The sequence below is a fragment of the Solea senegalensis genome, linkage group LG9 (assembly GCF_019176455.1).
Source record: "Solea senegalensis isolate Sse05_10M linkage group LG9, IFAPA_SoseM_1, whole genome shotgun sequence".
NCBI classification, from domain to species: domain Eukaryota; kingdom Metazoa; phylum Chordata; class Actinopteri; order Pleuronectiformes; family Soleidae; genus Solea; species Solea senegalensis.
The window spans coordinates 16,538,012-16,559,830 of record NC_058029.1 but is presented as its reverse complement, the minus strand read 5'-3'; the positions used below and the strand labels follow the sequence as shown (position 1 = coordinate 16,559,830).

Sequence of the window (21,819 nt, the reverse complement as noted above, 5' to 3'; positions counted from 1 at the left end):
ATTTCATGCATACTTCACACATACACAGCCCACCAAAGTGCAAAACAATGCATATTTTATTTATTTTTTCCATAAAAAGAGTGATAAGTCACAAAGCAACAATATTTTTCCAACATCTAAACTATTTTTCTCAGTGTGAAATTCTACATTTTCTTCCAGGACAATTTACTGCTGTTCATGTAATTAAAATTACATTAGGGCATTGACAAACATTCTACCTAAAAAAAAAAAGGGGGTTTAGATGTTTTAAAGTATTTCCTCATCTATGGAAAAGCACATGAAAACAGCAAGTGAGAGAGCGTTTTTTCTAAGACTATACGGTAAGAAGGCTTTACAAAATTGGTTGATAATGAATCAAACATTCAACAATTTTTCGTGTTAAGTCTGGAAACGAGCTGGTGTTGAACATCACAATACATCAAATCACATTAAACTTCCCCTAATTTACAAATAAGTGACTGTATAGCAGAAGATGTAAAAAAAAAAAAAAAGACAACCTGTGTTCCTACGAGAGAAAAGCCACACATACTGGGACAGCTGCCTTCACTGCTTACATACGTGGTTACTGTGAAAAACAAGCTTAAATATGAACTGATGTCACTTGGCTGAACATAAATGTACATGTATGTAGTAATAATAGGGATGGCTATACATATATTCCACATACAGTCATGAGGGGGTCTGTAGTCTTACAAAGAATATCAAAACCTGAGATAAACAGACCAAAGCTTGTAAAAATTTTAATCAACCAAATATATTCAAAGCAAGAATGACTTCTATTCTACTGAATAAAACGAGGCTGAGAGAAGCACTCCATAGTTAAAACTGTGAAAGGTGTGACCTGGTGGAGAGGAAACATAAGAATGATTCAGGCTGTTGAGGTCTTAATCAATAGGGACCTCAAACCTCAGCAAAGTGGTAAACAATTTCATGAGCAGATGGATATGATTTGAATAACTTAAAAACCTCAATTTGTACAAACATTATAAAAGCATCAATTCTATAAAATAGAGAACTATTTCAAAATAGATCAATTTTCAATCCAAACTTTACAAGAATGTGTAAGCTATTGGTTTGAAGGGAAAAACAAAAGATGTACTGTAGGTTTTGTTTGTTTTTGGTCCCTGAGCAGTGAACAAAGGGAACGCGCTGTCCAAATTTGAGCACAGAATAACTTTGTTCACATGTTAATGTGAGGTATTGTCAAGTTAACAACAAAAACGAGAGTTCCCTTGAATGTAGTCTTAACGTTCCCCTAGCAGCACCAAGGGGAGAAATGCTGATAGTGGTGTCTAAACTAAAATATTCAGTGCATTTGTATAAAACTAATAACTTGAAAACAATCAGCAAAAAAAATAAAAGCATTCAAAGCAAAGGTAACTGAGATCACAGAACTGAAAATTCTGTCTGGAGCCAGTAAAAGTGTATTTGCTAAGCATTTTGAACATAAGGATAAGCATTTAACTTAAAAAAAAAAATCCATATGTGTGCACCCCTCCTCTACCTATAATGAACAGCTTCACTGAAAACATTAAATAAAATCTACCAATATTCATCTACTCAGTGATAATATTAATAACTTCAGTTGCAGATTTATGGGATATTTCTTTTTTGGATATTTGTGTGCGTCGATCGAGCTGAAGGGATGTCGAAGGTGGAATAAGTGAAACCGGTGATTTCAGTTACAATGCTGATGCTCCGCCATGTTTCTCCTACGAGACAGTAAAGTCAACATGGTCATCATCATCGTCATGGACACTCTGGAAAAGACACTTTATTCTTTGAGGGTAAACTAAGACTCTACGACCACTTCTCTGGCTTTGATTTGAACAACTGGGACCCAGATGATTATTTTATCTATAACAGTGTTTCCAAGTTTTCCCGGCTCCAAACACACCTGATTCATCTGGCCATCAAGCTCTGCAAAAGCCCAAACACAACCCATGCATCTGAACCAGGTGTGTTGGAGCAGGGTCATATCTAAAACATGCAGGACTGAGGTCACAGGGGACAAGGATTGGAAACACTGATCTATAACAATGTTATACTCGTACAGTAATTTGTTTGAATCATATAATCTAAGTGGAAATCTTCATTAAAAATGGTAAATACAGTACATTTTAAGGGGTAAGGCTCAACAAGTTAATTCATTTTTTCAATGCTCAACTTCGTTTAAAAATATGTATAATATAATTCAGTTACCCGTACATTGTATGCTCACATTTCTCCCGTGTTTTTTGCTTTTAAGTTATGTTCTTTTGGGTTCTAGAAACAACTTTTTGAATTTGCCTAAATTGCTTAATATTTTTCATCGTTGTGCCCTTGTTTTGTGGCGGCAGCCATTGTGTACCTTATCTTGGTCAACGTCAGAGTCTGCAGTTATGACAATCCTCTTCTCCATACGAGTCTCCGAAGATCCAACTTTCACTACCTGGTAGAGTGAAGACAAAAAAATATTAAACTACACATACACAATTTAACCAAAAAACAAAACACTGAATAAGGGAAAAGCAGGATTGAAGTCTGGCTGACCTTTGAGATGTGAGTGGTAGTGGTGGTGACTGTGGTGCCACTGACACTCTCTGAGGTAACAGTCTTGGAGCTGGACACAGTTGAGACATCTTTGTCCTCGTCTGTCCCGTCCACTGCCACCTGAGAAAAACATCAAAGAAAAGGGTGGACTGAATAATCATTAGAGATCATGTGACCCTGAGCTTCAGCTCGGTTCTGTCGCAGCCTCATGCTCAGTTTGGAGCTCCGGGCCTGGTCCTCCCAGACCTGCTTGTCTCAGCTTGTGCTGACTGACACCTCTTCGGAGCATTGTCGCTGAGACAGATCTGGGCTGAGCAGGTGCGGGAGCCCCTACCTTTGAAGACTCATAGGTGAAGGTCTTGGTTGGGATGATAGGGACCTCTGTGGTGGAGATGCCAGTGGGTAGGGAGTTGGAGGCAGCTGTGATGGTGACTGTCTGGGTCTGCACCAGAGGCGGCTGTGGATGGGAGCAAAGCCCCATGAGTGGCTGTTTAGCCAGACACTTTGCACCTCACCGCAACCATTTTAACCCCGTTCAGACCTGGTGTTAACATCTGTCCTGAGTGATTCAATCATGTATGAAATCACGGATGATTTGAGAACACGTTTCGCCACATTCATAGAATTTTTACATTGATCAGTGCTCATATCTTGGTTTTGTTTCACTCAGACTCGCTCATCTCTTTCTCTCTCGTGCACGCACACACTAGGGCTGCACCGATGAATCGATTATTACTCAATACTTCTACTCCATTAATCTGTGTTTTTTTTTCCAATATTTGTGATTCCTCAGCTGCTTAAATATTAACATGTTCTGGTTTCTTTGCTCCACATAAATAAATCATTCGGTTTGAGGACAAAACAAGAAATTTGAGACATTTTACAGACCAATTGAGAAAATAATCGTTGGTTACAGCCCGAAACACACACAGACACACTCCCAATCATGCTGACCTCCGACACCTCGCATTCCCATTCAATCCTTTGCTGTGTGGATCCATCTTTACAGTAACAGCACTTTTCTTCTCACCAAATTAGTTCCATTTCATTTTGATTGGAAAACAACCGCCACCAGTAATTATTACAGAAGGAAAAAGAGAAACGGAAAACAAAGTCATGGGAGGCTGCTGAAAGTAAAGTCAGTGCATCAGAAATGTTTCGTGGCAGAGAAGAATGTGCTCGGGGTAAATGACCCATCACCATAGTTGAGACCTTAGCACACCACCGTGCAACACATCTACAGCAGCCAAATTAGCATAATTCACACTGTACGTCTTCTGTTACAGTTTCACAAGTTTAATGTAAGGGTGCTGCAAAGAGGTGAGCAAGTGTGGCCGTCTCGGAATCACACAGCGGCCAAGCAGAGACAGATTCAGCATCATGCCGAGGGAGTCAGGAGGCTACCTGGAAGCAGCGTATGACCTGCGGACCATCGCTCCTGAAATAGGAGGCTGGGGAAGATCCAACTATCCCCCCAGAGCAATTGGACAGTCCAGGACATGATCCGTCTTCCTCCTGGGTCTCTTCTAAAGATTTACACTCTGGTTCGAGGGAGGCAGGCAATTGTGCCATCTCCACCTCTACGATGGGCACCAAGGACGTCTCAAAAACTACAACTTCTTCTTGATCACATGACTCTTCCTCAATGGGAGCACTGTGGGCTCCGACACTATCAGGCTCACTTGTGGAGCACACGGTGGACCTGGGTGAGCCCGACGAGCCCAAACAGCCGCTGGTTTCCTCATACGCAGACTTTGTGTCTGAACCATTGCATATGGAGCTAACGCATTCACTCTAAAAAACAGACAAAACAGATTTGGGATCATGGACGTGTGATGAATTTCCTACAATTAGCCGCATTTACAAAGATTAAAAATACTTGTGCATGCAAGATACAAAATATGCAACTATGTATATATTATCTGCACATCTGGTTTTAAAGGCACAGCGTAACAAAACATACTGCAGGCCATGAAGCATCCAATAGTAGGTTCCCAGATAAAATGTATATTGACTGTAAGATTAGCTGCATGTTGTAAATTTTATAAATCTATTTGGTCGTTTGTGTCAGATTGAAATGAGCCATGGACGTGACATGGAAATGACAAAATGTGCACTCCCTAAAAAGGAACAAGCAGTCGTTTTTACTGCACCTGGGATGCCTTTTATTCTTTGGTCAAAGTTGATTGTCAAAAAGTCATGCAACAAGTTCCCGAATACTGTCTTTCCATTAACAGGTGAAGGACAAAGAGGTTTAAGTATCACAATTAAGCTGCCTCAAGGTCTCCATCACAGAAAACACTGTACTGTGACAAAGAATATTTCCACTAACCAAATAAACCTAAAATTCAAGTCTTCATTATGTTTCCAGTGCTTAGTGTATGCGTGTTCTGAAATCATCACATCACAGTTTTTAGTTTATCCAAACACAATATTCTAAGACAACCGACAATACAAATGCACTTCAAAATGTGTATAAAATCAGGCTCAAAATGACGTGGACAGACATTTGATCCAGATAAAAGTCCGGTGATAATGGTTAATTGGTCCAAGTGATATCACAGAAAATGCAAATGAGCAGTGGGTTGATTGTCATTTCAAGTCCTTGTCAGTCTTTGGAGAATGTGGCTGTTTTTGACAAAGACACCAGGAAACTGTGCTGTGGTGGGAAACTGAAGAAATGGAAGTCTTTTCCCTACAAGAGGCCAGAAAAAAAAAAGGACAGGGCAGCCTCTCGAGTGGAGCAGAGGATGACAGATGAAGAATGTGTACAGTGATGTTGCAGAAGAGACGAGGGAAGGAGGAGGAGGAGGAGGAGAAAAGAAAGTTAGAGCTTGATGAGTAGATGGACTAGGTGCAGCCTCCTCGGTTCACACTCACACCTGTGTGGGGGTTTCCGCAGGGTTGAGACTGGCCCTCAGCTGCGTTTGGAGTAGAAGTCTAGCAGGGGGCCGCGTGGGAGGCGGATGACAAACTGAGGGGGGGAGGGAGGAGGAGGAGGGAAGAGAGATGAGAGGGAGGAAGTTTGAAATGTCTGCAATGATTGACAGTGAACTAAACTTATAAACGCTAGACCGGCGCAATAGCTGATAAATGATAATAATAATAATATAAAAGTTAGATCTAACAGTGTGCCAGAAATGTGATTTTGAGAGCTATTTGTCCAGAGCATGGAAATGTTATGGAAACATGCATTTTAACATGCTTTTTTAGAATTATTTCCATGTCCTACATTCTATTGAAGGCTGAAAAGACAGAAAGTCATTCACACTTGTAAGAATCAGGGATGCACAGTATTTCAGAAGAATGACCTAAATATGCTGAGGTCACATGACTCAAGCCAGAACAAGCTTTGGCCTAGTCTAGTCTGAGAAGCTTAAACTGGGTTAGCCAAGGCTGGTTTCCCTTATCTGTTGTTATTAGTGTATGTATTTGTTTATGCTTTATTCCATCAACTTGCCTCAGGACTAAATCATGTATGTAAATTAGGTAATAGCTACAATCTGGTAATGATATATATTAAAGCAATTGATTTAATTAATGACAAATGTGGGTGTTGTGTCTGAAATCTGAAACAACATTAGGCTGTGTTAGAGATCGCTTAGAGTCTAAAAGCCACAAGTAAATGATTTATTTTATTTTCATTAATAGTTATGACACACAGGAATTCATTTCTGGCTGAAGAACATGAACAAATATAAACCTTCAATTGATTACACTTGTTTATTTATGTATTTGTGTTGCACTTTTGTGCATTTTAACTGATAATACACAAATATCAATTCCAGTGCCAGTTGGTCTCTTTTCATAATGGAAGCGTTATGATCATCTACAATAAAATAAAAGCAATTCAAACTGTTTTGGGTTTTCTTTTCCAGTTAAAGGAAGGAAATAATAATTTAAGAGGGTTGCTGATCTATGGAACGTGTTAAGTCAGAACCAGTTTAAAAATATAATAGATTTATTCAAATTTGGGGTTTTTATCAGTGGAACGAACTGAAGGTTGAAAAAAGCTTTGAAATGTAAAATAATCAAGGATTATATTGCATAATATTTTCTTGTTTTCTTTGGTCGTTTCATCTTATATTGTTTATATTCTGGGATATCTCATAGAATGTATAGGTGAGGCAGAAATAACGTTTGGGTTTCAGCCTATTCTTTTCTTGGTGCTTATGTTGGAGTATATTGTGTGACATGGATCCGTGCATACACTGTATGTTTGATTTTTTTCTCTTTGGTAGTCATTTACAATGTATAACCAAAGTCATATAATTTCCTTCCTGGACATTATGAGGACAATACCGGCTGACAACTGTGAATGAGGCCTTGTCTCTTCATGGAAAAACACCCAGGTTTGGAGAAAGAAGCAGCCAAACAAGAAGGAAGCAACATGTAAAGAATGTGATATAGACAAATATTCAATGTAGAAATAAAGCTTAATGAAGGAAGGGTAGAGGAGGGGAGGGAAAAATAACATGCAAACACTTAAGGAGAGTGGTCATCTCTGGTAGTCATGCAGAGTATTTTCAAAGTCCAGTCTGTCAGTCATGCAGTGTGAACTGGCCGGTGCTCAGTGGCTTCCAGTGCACAGAGTTCTCTCAGAGTATTTAACTCCTCCCACACCGCTTCAACCACATCAGTCACATCAGTGAAAGACGAGTACAGACACTATTCAAAACTCTTCATACACATACTGTACCATGCCACTGTTTGAATAGGTCTGTACATGTACACATATTCCACTGAACTCAAATTGTCAGAGAAACAAAAGTGACACCGAGATGTGTCCGATCTGGTCTCAGGTTATGACTTCACTGTATAAGAATATGAGCAAAAATTCTATTTCACAAATTCAAAACAAACCAGATACAAGCATTGTTGCTTGATTTTCAGCTTCTTCTGTTTCATTACAATTCCATGCATACTGCTCATATTAATGTCATCAAGCACAAAAATCTCTGCAGATGCAAAACCACAGAAAACAAATGTGATGAGGTGGATGTATTCGACTTTAAACAGTCAGTTCAGAAATAAATCATCTTAATGATGTTTTCCTGAACTGACATACAGCTAAAATCAAGAATTTGTCAGCGGGTGGTTTTTGTGAAAGACTTACCCCATCTGCACTTGTCAGAGGCTGACCATTGATGCCCGAGGTGCGAAACGGAGAGTGTGTGGACAGGCGCTTGTCCCACTCACTGGGCCTGGGCTCTGGGACGGCTTCCATGAAGTTCTTCTTTAGTTTACTGATACTGGCATGATGTCTCAGCAGTTCCTCCTGAGGCTTATCGTAATCCTACACAGAGGACAGTCGAGAAGGGAAAGACAGTGTGGTGGTCGTGGGGTGCAGAGATATGGGGTGACAGGAAATTTAGGTGGAGACACAAGTGGAGCAAGGAAGGAGCACGAAGTGGAGAAAAGGTGTTGGATGGGGAGAGGATAGGTGAAGGATGTGTTCATAGTTGGGAGAAATGGAGAGAGGAAAGAAAAGTCAAATTATGCTGCTTTTTAGCACAATGTCTGATTACACAAATAAGCAGAAGCAGGGTTAATTGGCGACTCTTAAGGAATAAAAATTAGAATTGCAAATTTGCAATCAATCTATATAGATTGTAGATATGATTATCAGCGACTCCTTTCTGGCAAATGTTTTATGAGTTTATAAAAGGAAATCCTCAGAGGAGGCTGTGACATGATTCATCAATGTCACTTTTTAGTCGTAGGAGAGTAGCATGTTTTAGTTTTAACTGCACACCACAGCACAAAGAATCTGTTTCATAGCATTAAAATGCAGAGATACGTGTTGTGGAAACAGGCTGCAAATCAAAGAGCGTGAGAGGTGATGGTAGCAGCAGACATGGGACATGTTGTCCAAGATGAAGCCTCGCTTTAAATGGAAACCGGTTCATTACACACAAATAAACAAAAGCAACAGCAGCAGCACTGATGTGGCAACAGTTAGCATCAAGTTGGTCTTTATGAAATATAGGACAGTGACCGCCATCTTAGCAAACAAACTGCAGACAGTTCCAGTTAAAGAGCACAGGTGTTTGTTAACACCTCATTGTGGCCTTATTGTGGTATTAAAGAGCAACTTAATGATAAGTGTTTCTACAAACACCATTCCCTTTCATACACAACATCTAAATGTATCAATATTTTGATTTTCATTTCTATGGTCAAAACATTTCATCAACATAATTGTTGACAAAGTGCAGAGCATTACGAGCAAGTTAGATCATGGAGATGGAGGAAGGAAAAGCAAAAGCAGGAACAGGAACAGGAGAATACTGATGATCTGGGAAACAATGTATACAATATATAAAAATGGAGCAGTGAATCACTGAATCCTGGGCTGAAAGGCAAAGACTTTTAAAGCACTTGTTGTCAGTGAGTAGCTCATACCAAAGCTCATAATTCATATGTGAAAATTGGGCACGGTTTCAGGATGCACTGCATCATCGTTTACTTTGTGTTTAATAATGACTGTACTTGTTTTTACTCGAACCCAAAAGTTATGGTTGTGAGTTCAACAGCACTCTCCTGAAAGAACCAGATTAGAGTTGCACTGCCACACACACACATCCATATATCACATAATCTACAGCCAGTAATTAACACTGATCCCAAAAGTGTGAATCATGCCACATGCAAGAGTGATAATAAAAGAGCAGCCAGTGCGCCAAAGAGCAAGAAAATACGGCTAGAGACGGACGTCTCCAGAGGGGATACAAACCTCCAACATTAAAATGCTATGTCTCATATAAATTGAGCCACCCTCAATTTTCTTTGCTCTTTTCTGTGAAAAATGAAAAGAACAAAATAGGTGTGGGTTTGTTTCTGTCTCTGGGTTAGCTGGCACCAAACTTCCACACCTTGGACATGCATACTAGTACAAAGTTCACTAGTGTTAATACAATAGACAAGAGGAAATTGTGAGAAAAACATGCTATTGTGGCCAAACTGCAATTTACTGTTGAAGCAAATGACTAAAGGCCCCAGAGGATTGATTTAAGATTAAACTTTGTAATGATCGATATTTAATGGTGGACTGACAGAAATGTGAATAAACACTATTTATCATGCCACTTTTTGTTAGAGTGCATTTACTCTATAATCATGCATGTGCACATTCCAGGGTTTAAAACAGCAAGCAATGAGAAGAAATAAATGTTTTCTTTGCTTCGTCAGCTTATATTGATGCATACATATCCTAATTATTCCTACATTATTCTACCTCTTATAATATACTATATGTACATCAAACCTTGTGTGTAATTCATTTAAGACCTAGCTGTATGGAAGCACAACATGAAAACAGGGTGAAATTAGTCTTGGATGACAAGCTTGATGTGATCAGGATGGTGGTGGAGAGATGGCTACAGAAACATGGATGACACCGAGAATCTGACCTTTCGCATTCGCACCACCTCCGTGCTTGTGACCTCTGACTGGTGCTACCCCAGGGAGGAGAGAAGGACACGTGTTAGCATCCTCTGCTTTTTTGCCTCAAACACTCACAGTTCAACCATAGTGGAATCATTTCTTTTAAGGGGCTAGTGTCTGACACTAACCTGAATGTACCCATTGATGGTGGAAATCAGTGAAGAATCCCTCCACACTGCTGGCTACAGCAGCAAGAGAGACACAATTCACACTCAGACAGAGAGACGCATCTCTGCTTGCTACTTTACCATCCTTTCTTATAAAACACTATCAAGAATCAACTACAAAAGTGTTTGTCTCACAATTATTATCTATCTACCATCGAAATACAGTTTTTCTTTCCTGCCAAGTCCCATTTCTCATTTTTACCCCTACCCTGTGGCCCTTCCCCCTTAAATATATAAATATATCCCTGCAAAATGGGAAAAACCTTTAAGAAAAAGATAAGTCAACACAATAAGGAGATACGACATGATTGTGTCATGTCAAGACAAGTATATGTAAATTCAAAAAACGTTAGGTAAGGCTAAATTGTAGGGGCAAGGGTTGAAATGGGAGGGAGCCTTGGACTTCCGCTGATATTTTTCACCTATGTGTTAAACAGAGTTGGCAGAAATTGGTTACCTTGACCTCAGCCCCTTCCTCGATTTTTGAGGGTTCCACAGCTTCAACCGTGACCTCCAGCTTTCTCTCCTCCAAGCGGCTGGCCCTGATTGGGGTGGAAGTCTGCGGCTGGTCGAAAGGCCCCATGGGGATGCCAGCCTCAGCCAAAGCAGCCTGGGAGAAGACTGGAGCGCTGACAGGACGCGCACCCCTCTGGGTGGTCACCACTGGAGATGGCAACAAAGGGAAATGCGTTTTAACACATTAGTTGTTTTTTTCCGTTGTATTCTATAAATATTGGACATGATCAAATCCTCCTGAGCACATACATGCACATAGAAACAGCTTTAAACACACAACAGTGCATACTTACACACTTAAGCATTGATGTGATCAAGCAAGTACACATTGTGCTGGGGTATACTGTACCTCAAATGCTTCATAGACTCCATTTTATAGGACAAGGACAAGCATGTAGTGGCACCTGAAGAGGGCCAGAAGCGAATATTCACAGAGCGAATGAGAGCCAAAGCGCAAATTCATCCAAAGATGGATGCAAAGGAAAATGTTAGGCTGCAACGAGCTAAAAGGCTCACTCAGGTTGAACCAGTGAAAAGCTGCAATTAGGAAAGCATTTCCTTCAATACACAAAATAATCCAAGATGAGGGGTCATTGAGTAACAAAAGGCACACGTCAGTGTGTGTCCTCTGAACAGGCTGCAAGAGTTAATATGCAAAAAACAAAGCGTAACCACGGGTGAGTAGTTGTTAAACTACTAACAAACCAAACCATGTGAAACAAATACCTGGCTGTTTGAGGTCAACATCTAGTAGAACAAACCAATCATCAGTGACAAATGTATTTATGAGCGGGCGTCTTTCGTCCAGGATCCGTTTCTCAAACTGCGGTCCTGTCTCAGAAATGGTGATCTTTGTTTTGGCTACAGCAGGTGGAACTCTGGCCTTTGCTGGGAACTGGACATGCTCAGGGAACTGGACATGCCCACGGACAGCGACTGACACAAATACACAATCAGGTATTATTGTAGGAAAGAAAAAACACAAATGATGAAAACAATGGTGTTCCCTTTCTGAGTACAACTGCTAAGTGACTAATTAAATCCCTGCCTTGTGTTCAGACACAGTAAATAAATGTAGTTTTGTCTTTTAGATTGTACCTGATTTCTTAGGAGCCACATCCAGAAGAATAAACCAATCATCTTCCAGCTTTCTTCTAGTGGTTCCCAAATCACTGAAAATATTCTCAACCACAGCCACTAGCACAGAAACATAAAAAGTGTGTACACATATCAGGAGGGAAGATCAAATGTCAAAGAATCATCGTGTATAGTGTGAAACATAGAACTATTTGTTTGTATAGCTGGATTACATCCTTTAGGTTGTACCTGATTTCCTAGAGGCCACATTTGAAGAAATTAACAAATTGTCTTCAATCTTTCGCCGAGTTGCAGCTAAAACATGGACAATAAGGTCAATCAGCAGCTAACGCAGAAACAATAGCGTTTTAAATAGCTTTCAGCACAGTGTATGCAGAGCCTTTAGAAAAATTAGGGACAGCTACCTGGTGGGACAACAACAGGCTTTTCTCGGATGCTGTCGAACAAGACAAACCAATCGTCTCCTTGTTCTCTCTCTGATGGCGGTGCCATTTGGATCGGCCTAATTTCAGACAAACGCGTCTCATCTTGTCTGCTGTCCTCACCAATTACCGTCTTTTTCCACATTCTAGTCTCTGTGGTCGTCACCTTAACCTCAAGTGTCTTCTTCGTGTCCAGAATAATCTCAGTACGGGGAACTAGCACAGACAAGACAGAGTCAATGGAACTGAGTGATGCTCAGACTTGAGGGAAGCAAACATAGTAAAGGTCTTGAAATATGTTGGTTCAGAGTGAATTCTGACCGTTTTCAAAAATATGAAGTGACTACCTGATGGTGGTATAACTGGCTCTTCTCGAACTGCATCAAATAGCACAAACCAGTCATCTCTCTCTGGCTTTGGCAGGGCCGGCTGTGGTCTAATCTGCCAAACTTCAACCTGCTGCAATTTCCACTCTGTGCTTTGCACTTCAATTTTAGGTTCAAACTGTGGATACAATTGGGGCGGCACTGCCACAGAAACTGAAAACAGACAGGATTTAAACTTAAGCGTTAGCCACAGGTGGACAAAACGTTGTGTTTTTAAAAACAAGATATTTTGACACACAGTTGACTTCTCTCTTGGTGTGATAAGCATGAAAAATGTTTTTAATTTTGTACCTGGAGGCACATATGACATTTCTCTAGGAACAACATCCAGCAGCAGAAACCAGTCATCGTCTCTCTCCCTCACAAGTGGGGAAGTTTTCAGCTCTGGAATAATTTGTATGGGAAGCTTCTTTTCCTCTTTCTGTAGTATGTCTATCACTACAACCTTCTTCTTCAACTCCACTGCAGAAATGCTGCTTTCTTCAGGATAAACCTGAACATACTCTGCCACAGTAACTAATGACAAGGAATAAAAGAGCACTGTAAGACAGTTGAGCCAAACAAGTGATAAAATAAGCATCTACAGCATGTCCTCACTGGAAAATGGGAGAAAGTTGATTGCAGTTACCTGGTGGCACAAATCGTGTCTCTCTAATAGACACATCCAGCAGCACAAACCAGTCGTCGTCTATCTCTCTCTCAGCCTGTGGCAGTGCCACTGTTTGCTCACTCCACTGTTCTTTCATTTCTGTGTCTTCTTCAAGAATTTCCACTCTTTTATCCCTCTGCTCAATGGCTGTTATTTCAGTCAGAGAACCCCGCTCTCTTGGCGACACTTGAACACGCTCCACGACAGCAACTGCGACAAAAGACATAGAAATCACCCCTCACCCACTATGGACAGCGCACACTTATTTGAGAATAGCAGCATCTGCAAAGCTCAGGGTAATCACTTGCTTTGACAAAGCTGTGAAGCAGTTGTGGCTCATTTTAGCAATACCTGGAGGAATATATGACCTCTCTCTTGGAACAACATCCAGCAACACAAACCAGTCATCATCTCTGGCTGTCACTGGCGGTTGTGTGATTGGTTGTAGTTGCCTTCTATGATCCTCTATGATCGGCGTCTCTTCAACGACTACTTCTCTAATCACAGAGGCAGCAGTTTCAACCACAGAGACAAACATTTCTGCCACCACCTTGTCACTTGCCTTTGGGATAACTGATAAAAACAGAAACAGCTTTAGCATAAGTGACAAGCACAATACAAGGTGTAATACAAGGTAGGTGCAAGGGAGGTTTTAGCAGTACCTGGTGGTACATAAGGTGTTTCTCTGGGAACAACGTCCAGCAACACGAACCAGTCATCATCTCTGGCTGTCACTGGCCGAATTTCTTGTAGTTGTCTTGGTGTCTCTGCTATTATCTGTCTTTCTTCAATGTCTGCTTCTCTAATCTTGTCTGCAGCAGTTCCCACCACAGAGGCACTTTCTGCCTCTACCTGGTCTGTTTCCTTCCAAACAACTGACAGGAATAAAAACTGCTTTAACACAAGTGGCAAGCACTACACAAGACAAAATAAAAGGTGCAGGCAGATTTTAGCAGTACCTGGTGGCACATATGATCTCTCTCTTGGAATAAGGTCCAGGAACACATCAAACCAGTCATCATTTCTGGCTGTCACTGGCTTTTGTGGCATTTCTTGTAGCTGTCTTGGTACATCTTCAATTATCTTTGTCTGTTCAGTGACTACTTCTCTAATCTGATCTGCTGTTGTTGTTGTTGTTCCAACCACAGAGACAAACATTTCTGCATCCACCTGGTCTTGATCTGTCCAAACAACTGACGGGAATAAAATCTGTTTTAACACAAGAGGCAAGCACTACACAAGGTGTTAATATAAAAGGTACAGGTGAATGTTCACAGTACCTGGTGGCACATAAGGTCTTTCTCTGGGAGTAATATCCAACAACACAAACCAGTTATCTGTGTATGTGATGGCCTGTGGTGGTGAAAACTCTGGTGCTTGCCATGCCACCTCTTCTTGTATATTTCTCTCCTCTTCCATAATCTCTGTTTTTTCTTTGACTGCTGTAATCTCAGCCTGTAAGACCTCATCTCTATCCACTTGGGCATGTTGCAAAACGGTTACTATTGATGAGGGTAAAGACACAGAAGCTTTGAATATGTGCCAAACATGCAGTAACAAAAAGCTCCTAAATTCTCACTTGCAAGACAATATAAAAACAGCAAATGCGCAGTCAAGCATCTCAAAAATCAGCTATCGCAAGCACTAAAAATAGTGGGTTAATATGTTGATAATCTTTCTTTTATTGGCAAAAGGACTTTATCACTTCCACTACAATACATCCACCTGAATAAAACCCTATTAGCTATTGTATACCAAGCACAGACAGTTATTTCATAATTGTTAATTGTATTCACGAGGAAAATTGAAACAATAAAAATGACAAGGAAGCCATTCTGTGGACTTCTCCTTCTAACTTCAGATTTCTATTGAATCTAAAAAGCATTTTGCAGCCACTGTCTGACCATTCCTGAATGGATATTAATAAAGCAATTAGTAGCCGTCTAAAACTATTAGCATGATGACATACTGTACCTGGTGGTTTGAAAACACTTTTGTATGGAAGGCAGTCAAAGAGAATGAACCAGACATCTTTATCTTCCAGTCTCTGTGTAAACTCTCCCTCTGTTCTCTCGTCCTGCAATTCTGACTTGTGCCGTATTTCTTGTTTTTCTAAAATCTCAGAGGACTGCGCCTGCAGGTCTTCTACATCTTCTTGCTGTTGCCTTCTCTCATCTACAATAGTCACTCTCTTTATAGTCCTACGCACCACCTTCTGCTGTGCCACTATCAACGTGGTGCCATTGACATCAAACTTCTCCTCCACCTCAACCTGCCAATCCTTTCCTTTCTGCCTTAGCTTCTCTCTCACATTATCATCTGACAGAGTCTCAACTGTCACTTCCTTTTCCTTCTCTTGCTTCACCTGAGACTCTTCTTCTTCGGGCAACAAACCCTTTAAAAACACCTGCTTTATTTGCTCTTCCAGTTCATCCACTTCATCCTCCTCGTTTATCTCCATCTTTCTCACAGATGTCTTCACTACTCTTTCACTACTTCCTACTTGTATTAGTTGATCCTTCTGTAAATCTCCATCTTCTTCTCTTAGATGTTCTACTTCTTCCTTCCCCAACTCTTGCTCTATTACTTCTTGAAGTCTCTCTGCAATCTCATCCACTTCATGGAGCCTTTCCTCCAAATCCTTCACTTCCCTCAGCCTCCTTTCCAAAACACCTGCCTCTATCATCTTGTCTACCAAGGTCACTGTTCCCTGAAGCCTCTCAATGACCTCCTGATTGGTTGGCTCCTGCTCATCCTCCTGATCCTGGAGCTGCAACTGAGCTAGGGGAGGGACTGGGGGGGATCAGAAACGACAGTAAAACCATGAACCGTAAAACAAACCAAACTGCGTAAAATATGCCTACAACCAAACTCTCCTCAAAAATCAATAAATGCTGGCAGAACACACTTCCACACAAATGTCGGACAAAGGAACTCACATGGTTTTTCAATCCACTCAGGTGAAGGCGGGCTGAGAATTCGGTCAAAGTACAGGAACCAGTCATCGTCATTTTTCAGCACAGGTTGCAAAAGCCTGTCCACTGAGCTCATTTTTGTCAAGGTGAGCTTGGCTGATGGAATCAAAGATGAAATACTCAGCACTACAGCCATACAAAATGCAAACCTGCACCTCATGTGAGGTTTCTCAAAAGCCGTGAAAAATAATACAGCATGTGTATTGTGACAGATGCATCTTATGTGTCAGTTAGTGTTCCTGATGATAAAGTATTCAATTATAAATGGCGAATGTTATTTAATACCTGGCTGTTTGACAAATTCAAAAGGTGGGATAAAGGGAAAAGAAGGATGACGATACAGCAGGTCAGACCACTCATCTTCTTTCCTCCACTGCTGCAGCTCATCCGATGGCTGACTGACTGACTGGGTGGTGGTTTGAGAACCAGTCTGACCAGTGTCCTGCCAGATTACTGTGACTGTCTGCCCAGTTTGCTCTTCCCGGGACTGAAAGAAAGTCTGACTGGATTCCCCACTGGCTGTGAAGAAATAACCACGTGACAGGAGTTATGTAATGTTTTCTGCTGGAGGGTTGACGGCCACTGTGAGCACTTCACAGTGCTTCAAGTGTGTTTTAGACCAAGCCAGGTGCCAAGCAGGTTAGTGACCATCTGACGGATTAGTACGTAAAGCTGAACGAAAGATGCCTCTCTCACTTTAGCGTGTTCTATAGCCTCTGGAGAAGCAATGAATGAGTCATGGTGAACATAGCGAAACAAGCATATGAAAGTCATTGTTGTGCAACACACAAGCAGCAATTTTGACAATTCCCAAAAGAGGAACAATAGCATCAAGACTGGAAGTGCCACTGTGCAGCTGAGCATGTGAAGAAATGTCTTTTTTTTCCCACTTTGATAGAGCCGAGTGACAAAATTTACCCTGGGATCATGCCAGGGAAAGTACAGAGTGGGTGTTGTTATCTGCATGTCAGAAAATGTTACCTACCTGACAACTTAACCGTCTGTGCCAAAGCTGCAAGGTAATGACTCTAGCATGATTTACAAGCATGTAAGCGAATGATCCAAAAGACGGGCATGTTAACTGATGCGATGAGCAAGAATGAAACAAATGCTGTGCTGGTGCATGTCCGCACAGGTACCTGGGAATTCAGGAGAAGGCTGAGGTTTGTCGGACAAGAGCATTGACCACCAGTCATCAGTCTCAGACCTGGTTGATGCAGAGTGTTGCTGCAGAATCTGGAGAGTGTCATCTCCAGCTGACATAGTGACACAAGTCTATTATGAAGAGACACATGTGGGATACAATAATACCAGAACTGTTAGCACACTTACCTCCATCTAGATTACGGGACAGCCTCTTGCTTGCAGAGCGTGTGAAGCGAGGGGCTGGGCGATCGATCATGGAGCTTGCCTGGCGGGTCTGGGCCTGAGTGCGGCCACTGAACCGGAACTTGGAGCCCAAGCCCAGGAAGCGACGTGACGAGGGGGGTTCCACTGTTGAAACCCTGAGGAAAAGATTTTGTTTTGTTTTGATTTTGAGATTGAAAAATGTTTTGTGTCATGGGGAGGTGGAGCAGGGGAGTTAACAATTTAAAGGATACTTCACTGATTTGCATTTAGATGTGTATTACTAGAATAGGGGTAGTATTTTTGAAAAATTGTGCTTCCCAAACTCAGTTTCCCCTGAGTCGAGAAATATCTTCATTCTTTTTTTGTTACGTGCCCACCAGTAACTTTGGTCCTGTTAGCATAACTGTTAGCAAAGATGGCGGACACTGTTTAGATTCTGGGAATGAGGTCCTGTCCCCCTAAGAGTGGGTCTAAAAAGTGCGGAGTTAGCGTTGCAGTTTCAGAAATACTACCCCTATTCTAGTAATCCAAAGCTAAAACGTGGAATGAGTTTAAAGCAGAAGGGTAAATCAATTCAAACAGTCATACAAAAAAATCTGTGAAGTACGTGAATAAAGATGGGTTACAAGTTTTTTTTCTCTTTTGTTTGTGCATTCACTGTTCTTTACGTTAACACAGGGTTGTAAATAAATCTGAGATTTTTTTATTTGGGTTGAACATACAGTATATGCTTTATACAAGCATATGTATATTTATTTGGGTCTAAAGATAGCCATTTAGTAAATATAACAAAGAAGGGGTCGGGACAAACAAGTCTTACTTCAACTCACTCCTTTTCTGACACTTCTGTCTTACTTGGGTTTCACTTTTTTTATTTTACTTTCTATGTCATTTTCAAACAAAATTTGCCTGTTCTTACCTGAAGAAGGTATGGTGTTCAACACAAACTTTCCACAGCTTTTTTGAGGCTTTGTAGTTGGGCAGTTTAAAGCCAATTGTGCTTTCATACTGTTCTTGCTGTGGGTGAAAAAAGGTAATGTTAGTGTTGAATGTGATGTTTGAGACTTTCAGAAGAATTAACATATTAACTGCCATATAAAAGATTATGTTTTGATTTGAATAGATTAAAGATTAAAGGTTACTCATTAAAAGGTAAAATCCTGGCTGTCAGTATAAATTTAAAACTAATATTGTACATATAAATAATATAAGTTCAATAGTTTATGTAGAGCAAAATGTAGAAACAGAATCATCACACCATTCCAACTTGAAATGTTAGTAATGTAATTCCAGATTTTACCTCAGATGGTCGGATTTTGATAAAGAAGCTGCTGCGTTTGTAAGAGATCTTGAGCACTTTGGGCCAAGGGAAACGGTTGATCCTCAGCTTGTCCTTGTAAACCATCAGACCACCAGCGCAAACCCCCAGTGTAATGTCAACACCGTCCAGATCCTGCACAAAAAAGAAAACGGAGGGAAAGACTTTACTACAATGCATTTGCAGTAAATGGTCACCAGGGGGCAGACTTTCTCACACTATGAGGTCTGCACTTTGAGTTCAGGGAGTTTGAAATCTGTTTTTTTTCTGAAAGGCAACTGACTGACATTAATTTTGCAATTAAAATCTCCTCATGTAATGCAAAAATAGAAACATGTACTTCAAAGATGAAAGTCAGTGTATACTGAACTGGGCACTTCAACATTTTACTGTTAACCTAAAAGGTTGCACCACTAATTGACCCATATCAAGACTTAATATAAAAGCAGATTACATAGTTGAAGAAACAGCTTACCTTGGCTTGGTGCAGGTCAACTCCATACATGGCGAGTTTCTTGGCATTTTCAAGAAACAACATGTCTGCCTGAGCAGGACTCATTGACCTAGTTAGCAAACAGAACATCGTCTTTTAAAAGATGTCTTTCATTGTCTGGATTATGTGACGAACAGTGTAAGTACAGTACTTGGTTAAACATGGTTAGGAGACATAAACTCGCCATAAGAATCACTTTTGTTTACCTGTATGTGCGGTGAAGCTCCATCACTTTGTCCTCCAGCTCTTTGCTTTGTCCCGGGGCCAGGCTCAGATCCTTCAGATAGTCTTCTCCATGGAGCTCCGGGTCATACTCCCCAAGCTCTGACTGAACCGTGTAGGAACCCAGCAAGGATAGTGTGACGAAGGAACATGGAAGAATGCTGCGCATGATGTCCTTCCTCAGCTGGAGACAGAGTAGATACCTGACAAAAATGTGAGAGGCGCAAAAATGTGTTTTATGGAGAGAATACAACTTTGTACTGAGAGGTTGCAGGAACACAAATCTCCAGGAAACTAGAACTAGTTTACCGTTCACTTTTAAAACAGATTAACAAACAAGGCTGATTTTTCTTTTTACATTTAAACAGAACGAGACAAGCACTTCCACCTGGTACGACATCTGGGCTACATTCAATTAAAACCTTGTTCAGACTGCCAGATAAAATTCCTATTTTATATATTTCTAGATGTGTTTAAAAAGTCTGAACAGAAAACCCTATGGATTTTTTTTGCTCAAATCAGATGCAAATGGCATTTGGAAGTGGTTTGGAATGAGATTCAAATCAGATTTCTAGAGATCCATTTCATTCTGAATGCTGACTCTTCAAAATCAGATTTCTAATGGCCTTTTCCGTCATTCATAACATTAAGAACACCTAGCAACACCAGCTGTAATCACAACTCTCTTGTTGTTTGAGTTTTTCTTGATCACTAAAAGAGTTCTACATTACTTGACAGGACAACTGTTTGAAAATGTAGGATGATGCACCTCTGTTTTTCCTGCATCTGTGTTTGAAAGCCACATCACAAATGTGGGTATGCCACACAGGTTGGTTGCATCTCAACACACAAATCCTATTTGATCCCTTGTAATACCAGCGTGGACAGACTAAATTGAGATGAAAATCACAGAGTTCCCAGGGGTCTGAACAGTGCCTGACATACTTAAGAGTAGTACCCATCTTCTCATTCATCTCCTAAATAGACACAAATTCACACAAAAAAAGATATTCCTTTAAATATAGACTCACTCACCTGGTAAGGTCTTCCGTAAGCTGTGCTGGATCAGGAGGGTAGAACTTCACGCTGAACGTGAACTCATACACAGCACCTGGTACATGTTTTCGGATCTCTTTTGTGGGTTCCAACCATGTCTGCAGAAAATCAAGGACCAGAATAAACCCACTGCTCACAACCAGTTTCTGATCAGTATCTGTGCAACAGACAACTACAAGAGAGACAAAAACACAGCCTACCTTACTGGTTGGTGTTTCCCAGTTAGCCAGGCCAAAGTAGTCTTTCTCCACCAGGTTGATGTGGTCACACACCTTTGTCAAAAGTTCCTGACCTTTAGCATGTTTCTAAACAATAGAGAGACACAGGCAGACACAGAGGGAGTAAGATAATCTTTAGTCATTCCAACATTTAAAGAGAGCCATTACCCACAGAGACACTTGAGAACATATTACAAGTAAGAAGGTCTCTTACATCAAGCTCACACTCAAACTGAGTGTCGTCCAGTAAGGTGACTTTGCACTGCATGGTTTTCTGGCGTTTGGAGACTTTAGCCTCCTCTCTCTTCTTCTCCGTTTTCTTTTCTTTCAGTGGTTCCTCCTTCTTCTTCTTTTCCTCACCCTTATCTTCCTTCTCCTGCACTGCTGGTTCTTCCTCCTTTTCTTCTGCGTTGTCCTCCTTCACTTCTTCCACGACTTCGGGTTCCACCTTTATCGCAGCCTTTTCCTTTTGTTCCTCTTGAACTGGCTGAAAACACAGGTCAACACAGGATAAATGCAGATGAAAATGACAGTGTGATATGAAAATGTGCTATTTAATAACACTAATGACAGCAATGTAATGTGCATATACAGCACCATACTGCCATTCAAAGCAGCATGAATCAGTTTAGACAAAGCTGCACAACCAAGCACTTCTTAAGAAAATGTGTGTTCGTCTAATGCAATCAAGTCGGCAGTATGTGTAAAGAAAGCTCTGTTTCTTCAGTGTATCTTTAGAAAACACACAATCATATTCTCTTCAGTGAAGAGTCATATCTGTCTGAGTCACACTCACCTGTGTCTCTGCGCTGCTTATCGAGTGCTGATCGGGAGCCTGTTCAATATCCGGCTCCGTTTTGAGCTCAGGTTCTGGAGCAGCAATTGGGGCCTTCACCTGTTCCTCACTTGGTTCTTTCCCCTCCTTCTTTCCTTTGTTCTTCCCCTTCTCTTTTTTCTTCCCCTTTTCTTCT

The 21,819-nt window shown here is 40.9% G+C and overlaps 1 protein-coding gene across 12 annotated transcripts; it reads right to left on the bottom strand.

Annotated features, from left to right (window-relative positions):
• Positions 1-38: 38 nt before the first annotated feature.
• On the bottom strand, positions 39-21,812 carry LOC122774503. Of its 12 annotated transcripts, XM_044033862.1 has the most exons (34): positions 21,645-21,812; positions 21,063-21,335; positions 20,831-20,935; positions 20,610-20,728; positions 19,559-19,777; positions 19,335-19,422; positions 18,842-18,994; positions 18,461-18,558; positions 17,524-17,696; positions 17,331-17,447; positions 16,477-16,710; positions 16,156-16,287; positions 15,191-16,009; positions 14,497-14,718; positions 14,176-14,409; positions 13,879-14,091; positions 13,568-13,789; positions 13,196-13,426; positions 12,859-13,083; positions 12,529-12,720; positions 12,164-12,397; positions 11,988-12,053; positions 11,760-11,858; positions 11,388-11,597; positions 10,603-10,808; positions 10,107-10,160; positions 9,945-9,989; positions 9,269-9,331; positions 7,649-7,828; positions 3,937-4,326; positions 2,867-2,989; positions 2,533-2,652; positions 2,351-2,431; positions 39-1,712 (listed from the first exon to the last, which is right to left on the bottom strand). In XM_044033862.1, exons 2-34 carry the CDS (start codon positions 21,114-21,116, stop codon positions 1,683-1,685), a joined length of 5,751 nt encoding a protein of 1,916 aa, XP_043889797.1. In that variant the 5' UTR covers positions 21,117-21,335; positions 21,645-21,812; the 3' UTR covers positions 39-1,682. The 12 variants fall into 12 exon arrangements, with proteins under 12 accessions (XP_043889797.1, XP_043889798.1, XP_043889793.1 ...); XM_044033863.1 differs by lacking the exons at positions 3,937-4,326; positions 21,645-21,812 and having other exon boundaries at positions 21,063-21,175; XM_044033858.1 differs by lacking the exons at positions 9,269-9,331; positions 21,645-21,812 and having other exon boundaries at positions 21,063-21,175.
• Positions 21,813-21,819: the final 7 nt, after the last annotated feature.

What these genes read in the sequence shown, in the direction of transcription:
- LOC122774503 (XM_044033862.1), bottom strand. Translation starts at nt 21,116, where the DNA reads ATGCAGTGCAAAGTCACCTTACTGGACGACACTCAGTTTGAGTGTGAG. An exon ending in GAACACCATACCTTCTTCAG is followed by an intron (nt 17,697 to 18,460) that starts GTAAGAACAGGC and finishes TCTTTTCCTCAG; the next exon opens with GGTTTCAACAGTGGAACCCC. An exon ending in TGAGTGGATTGAAAAACCAT is followed by an intron (nt 16,010 to 16,155) that starts GTGAGTTCCTTT and finishes GATCCCCCCCAG; the next exon opens with TCCCTCCCCTAGCTCAGTTG.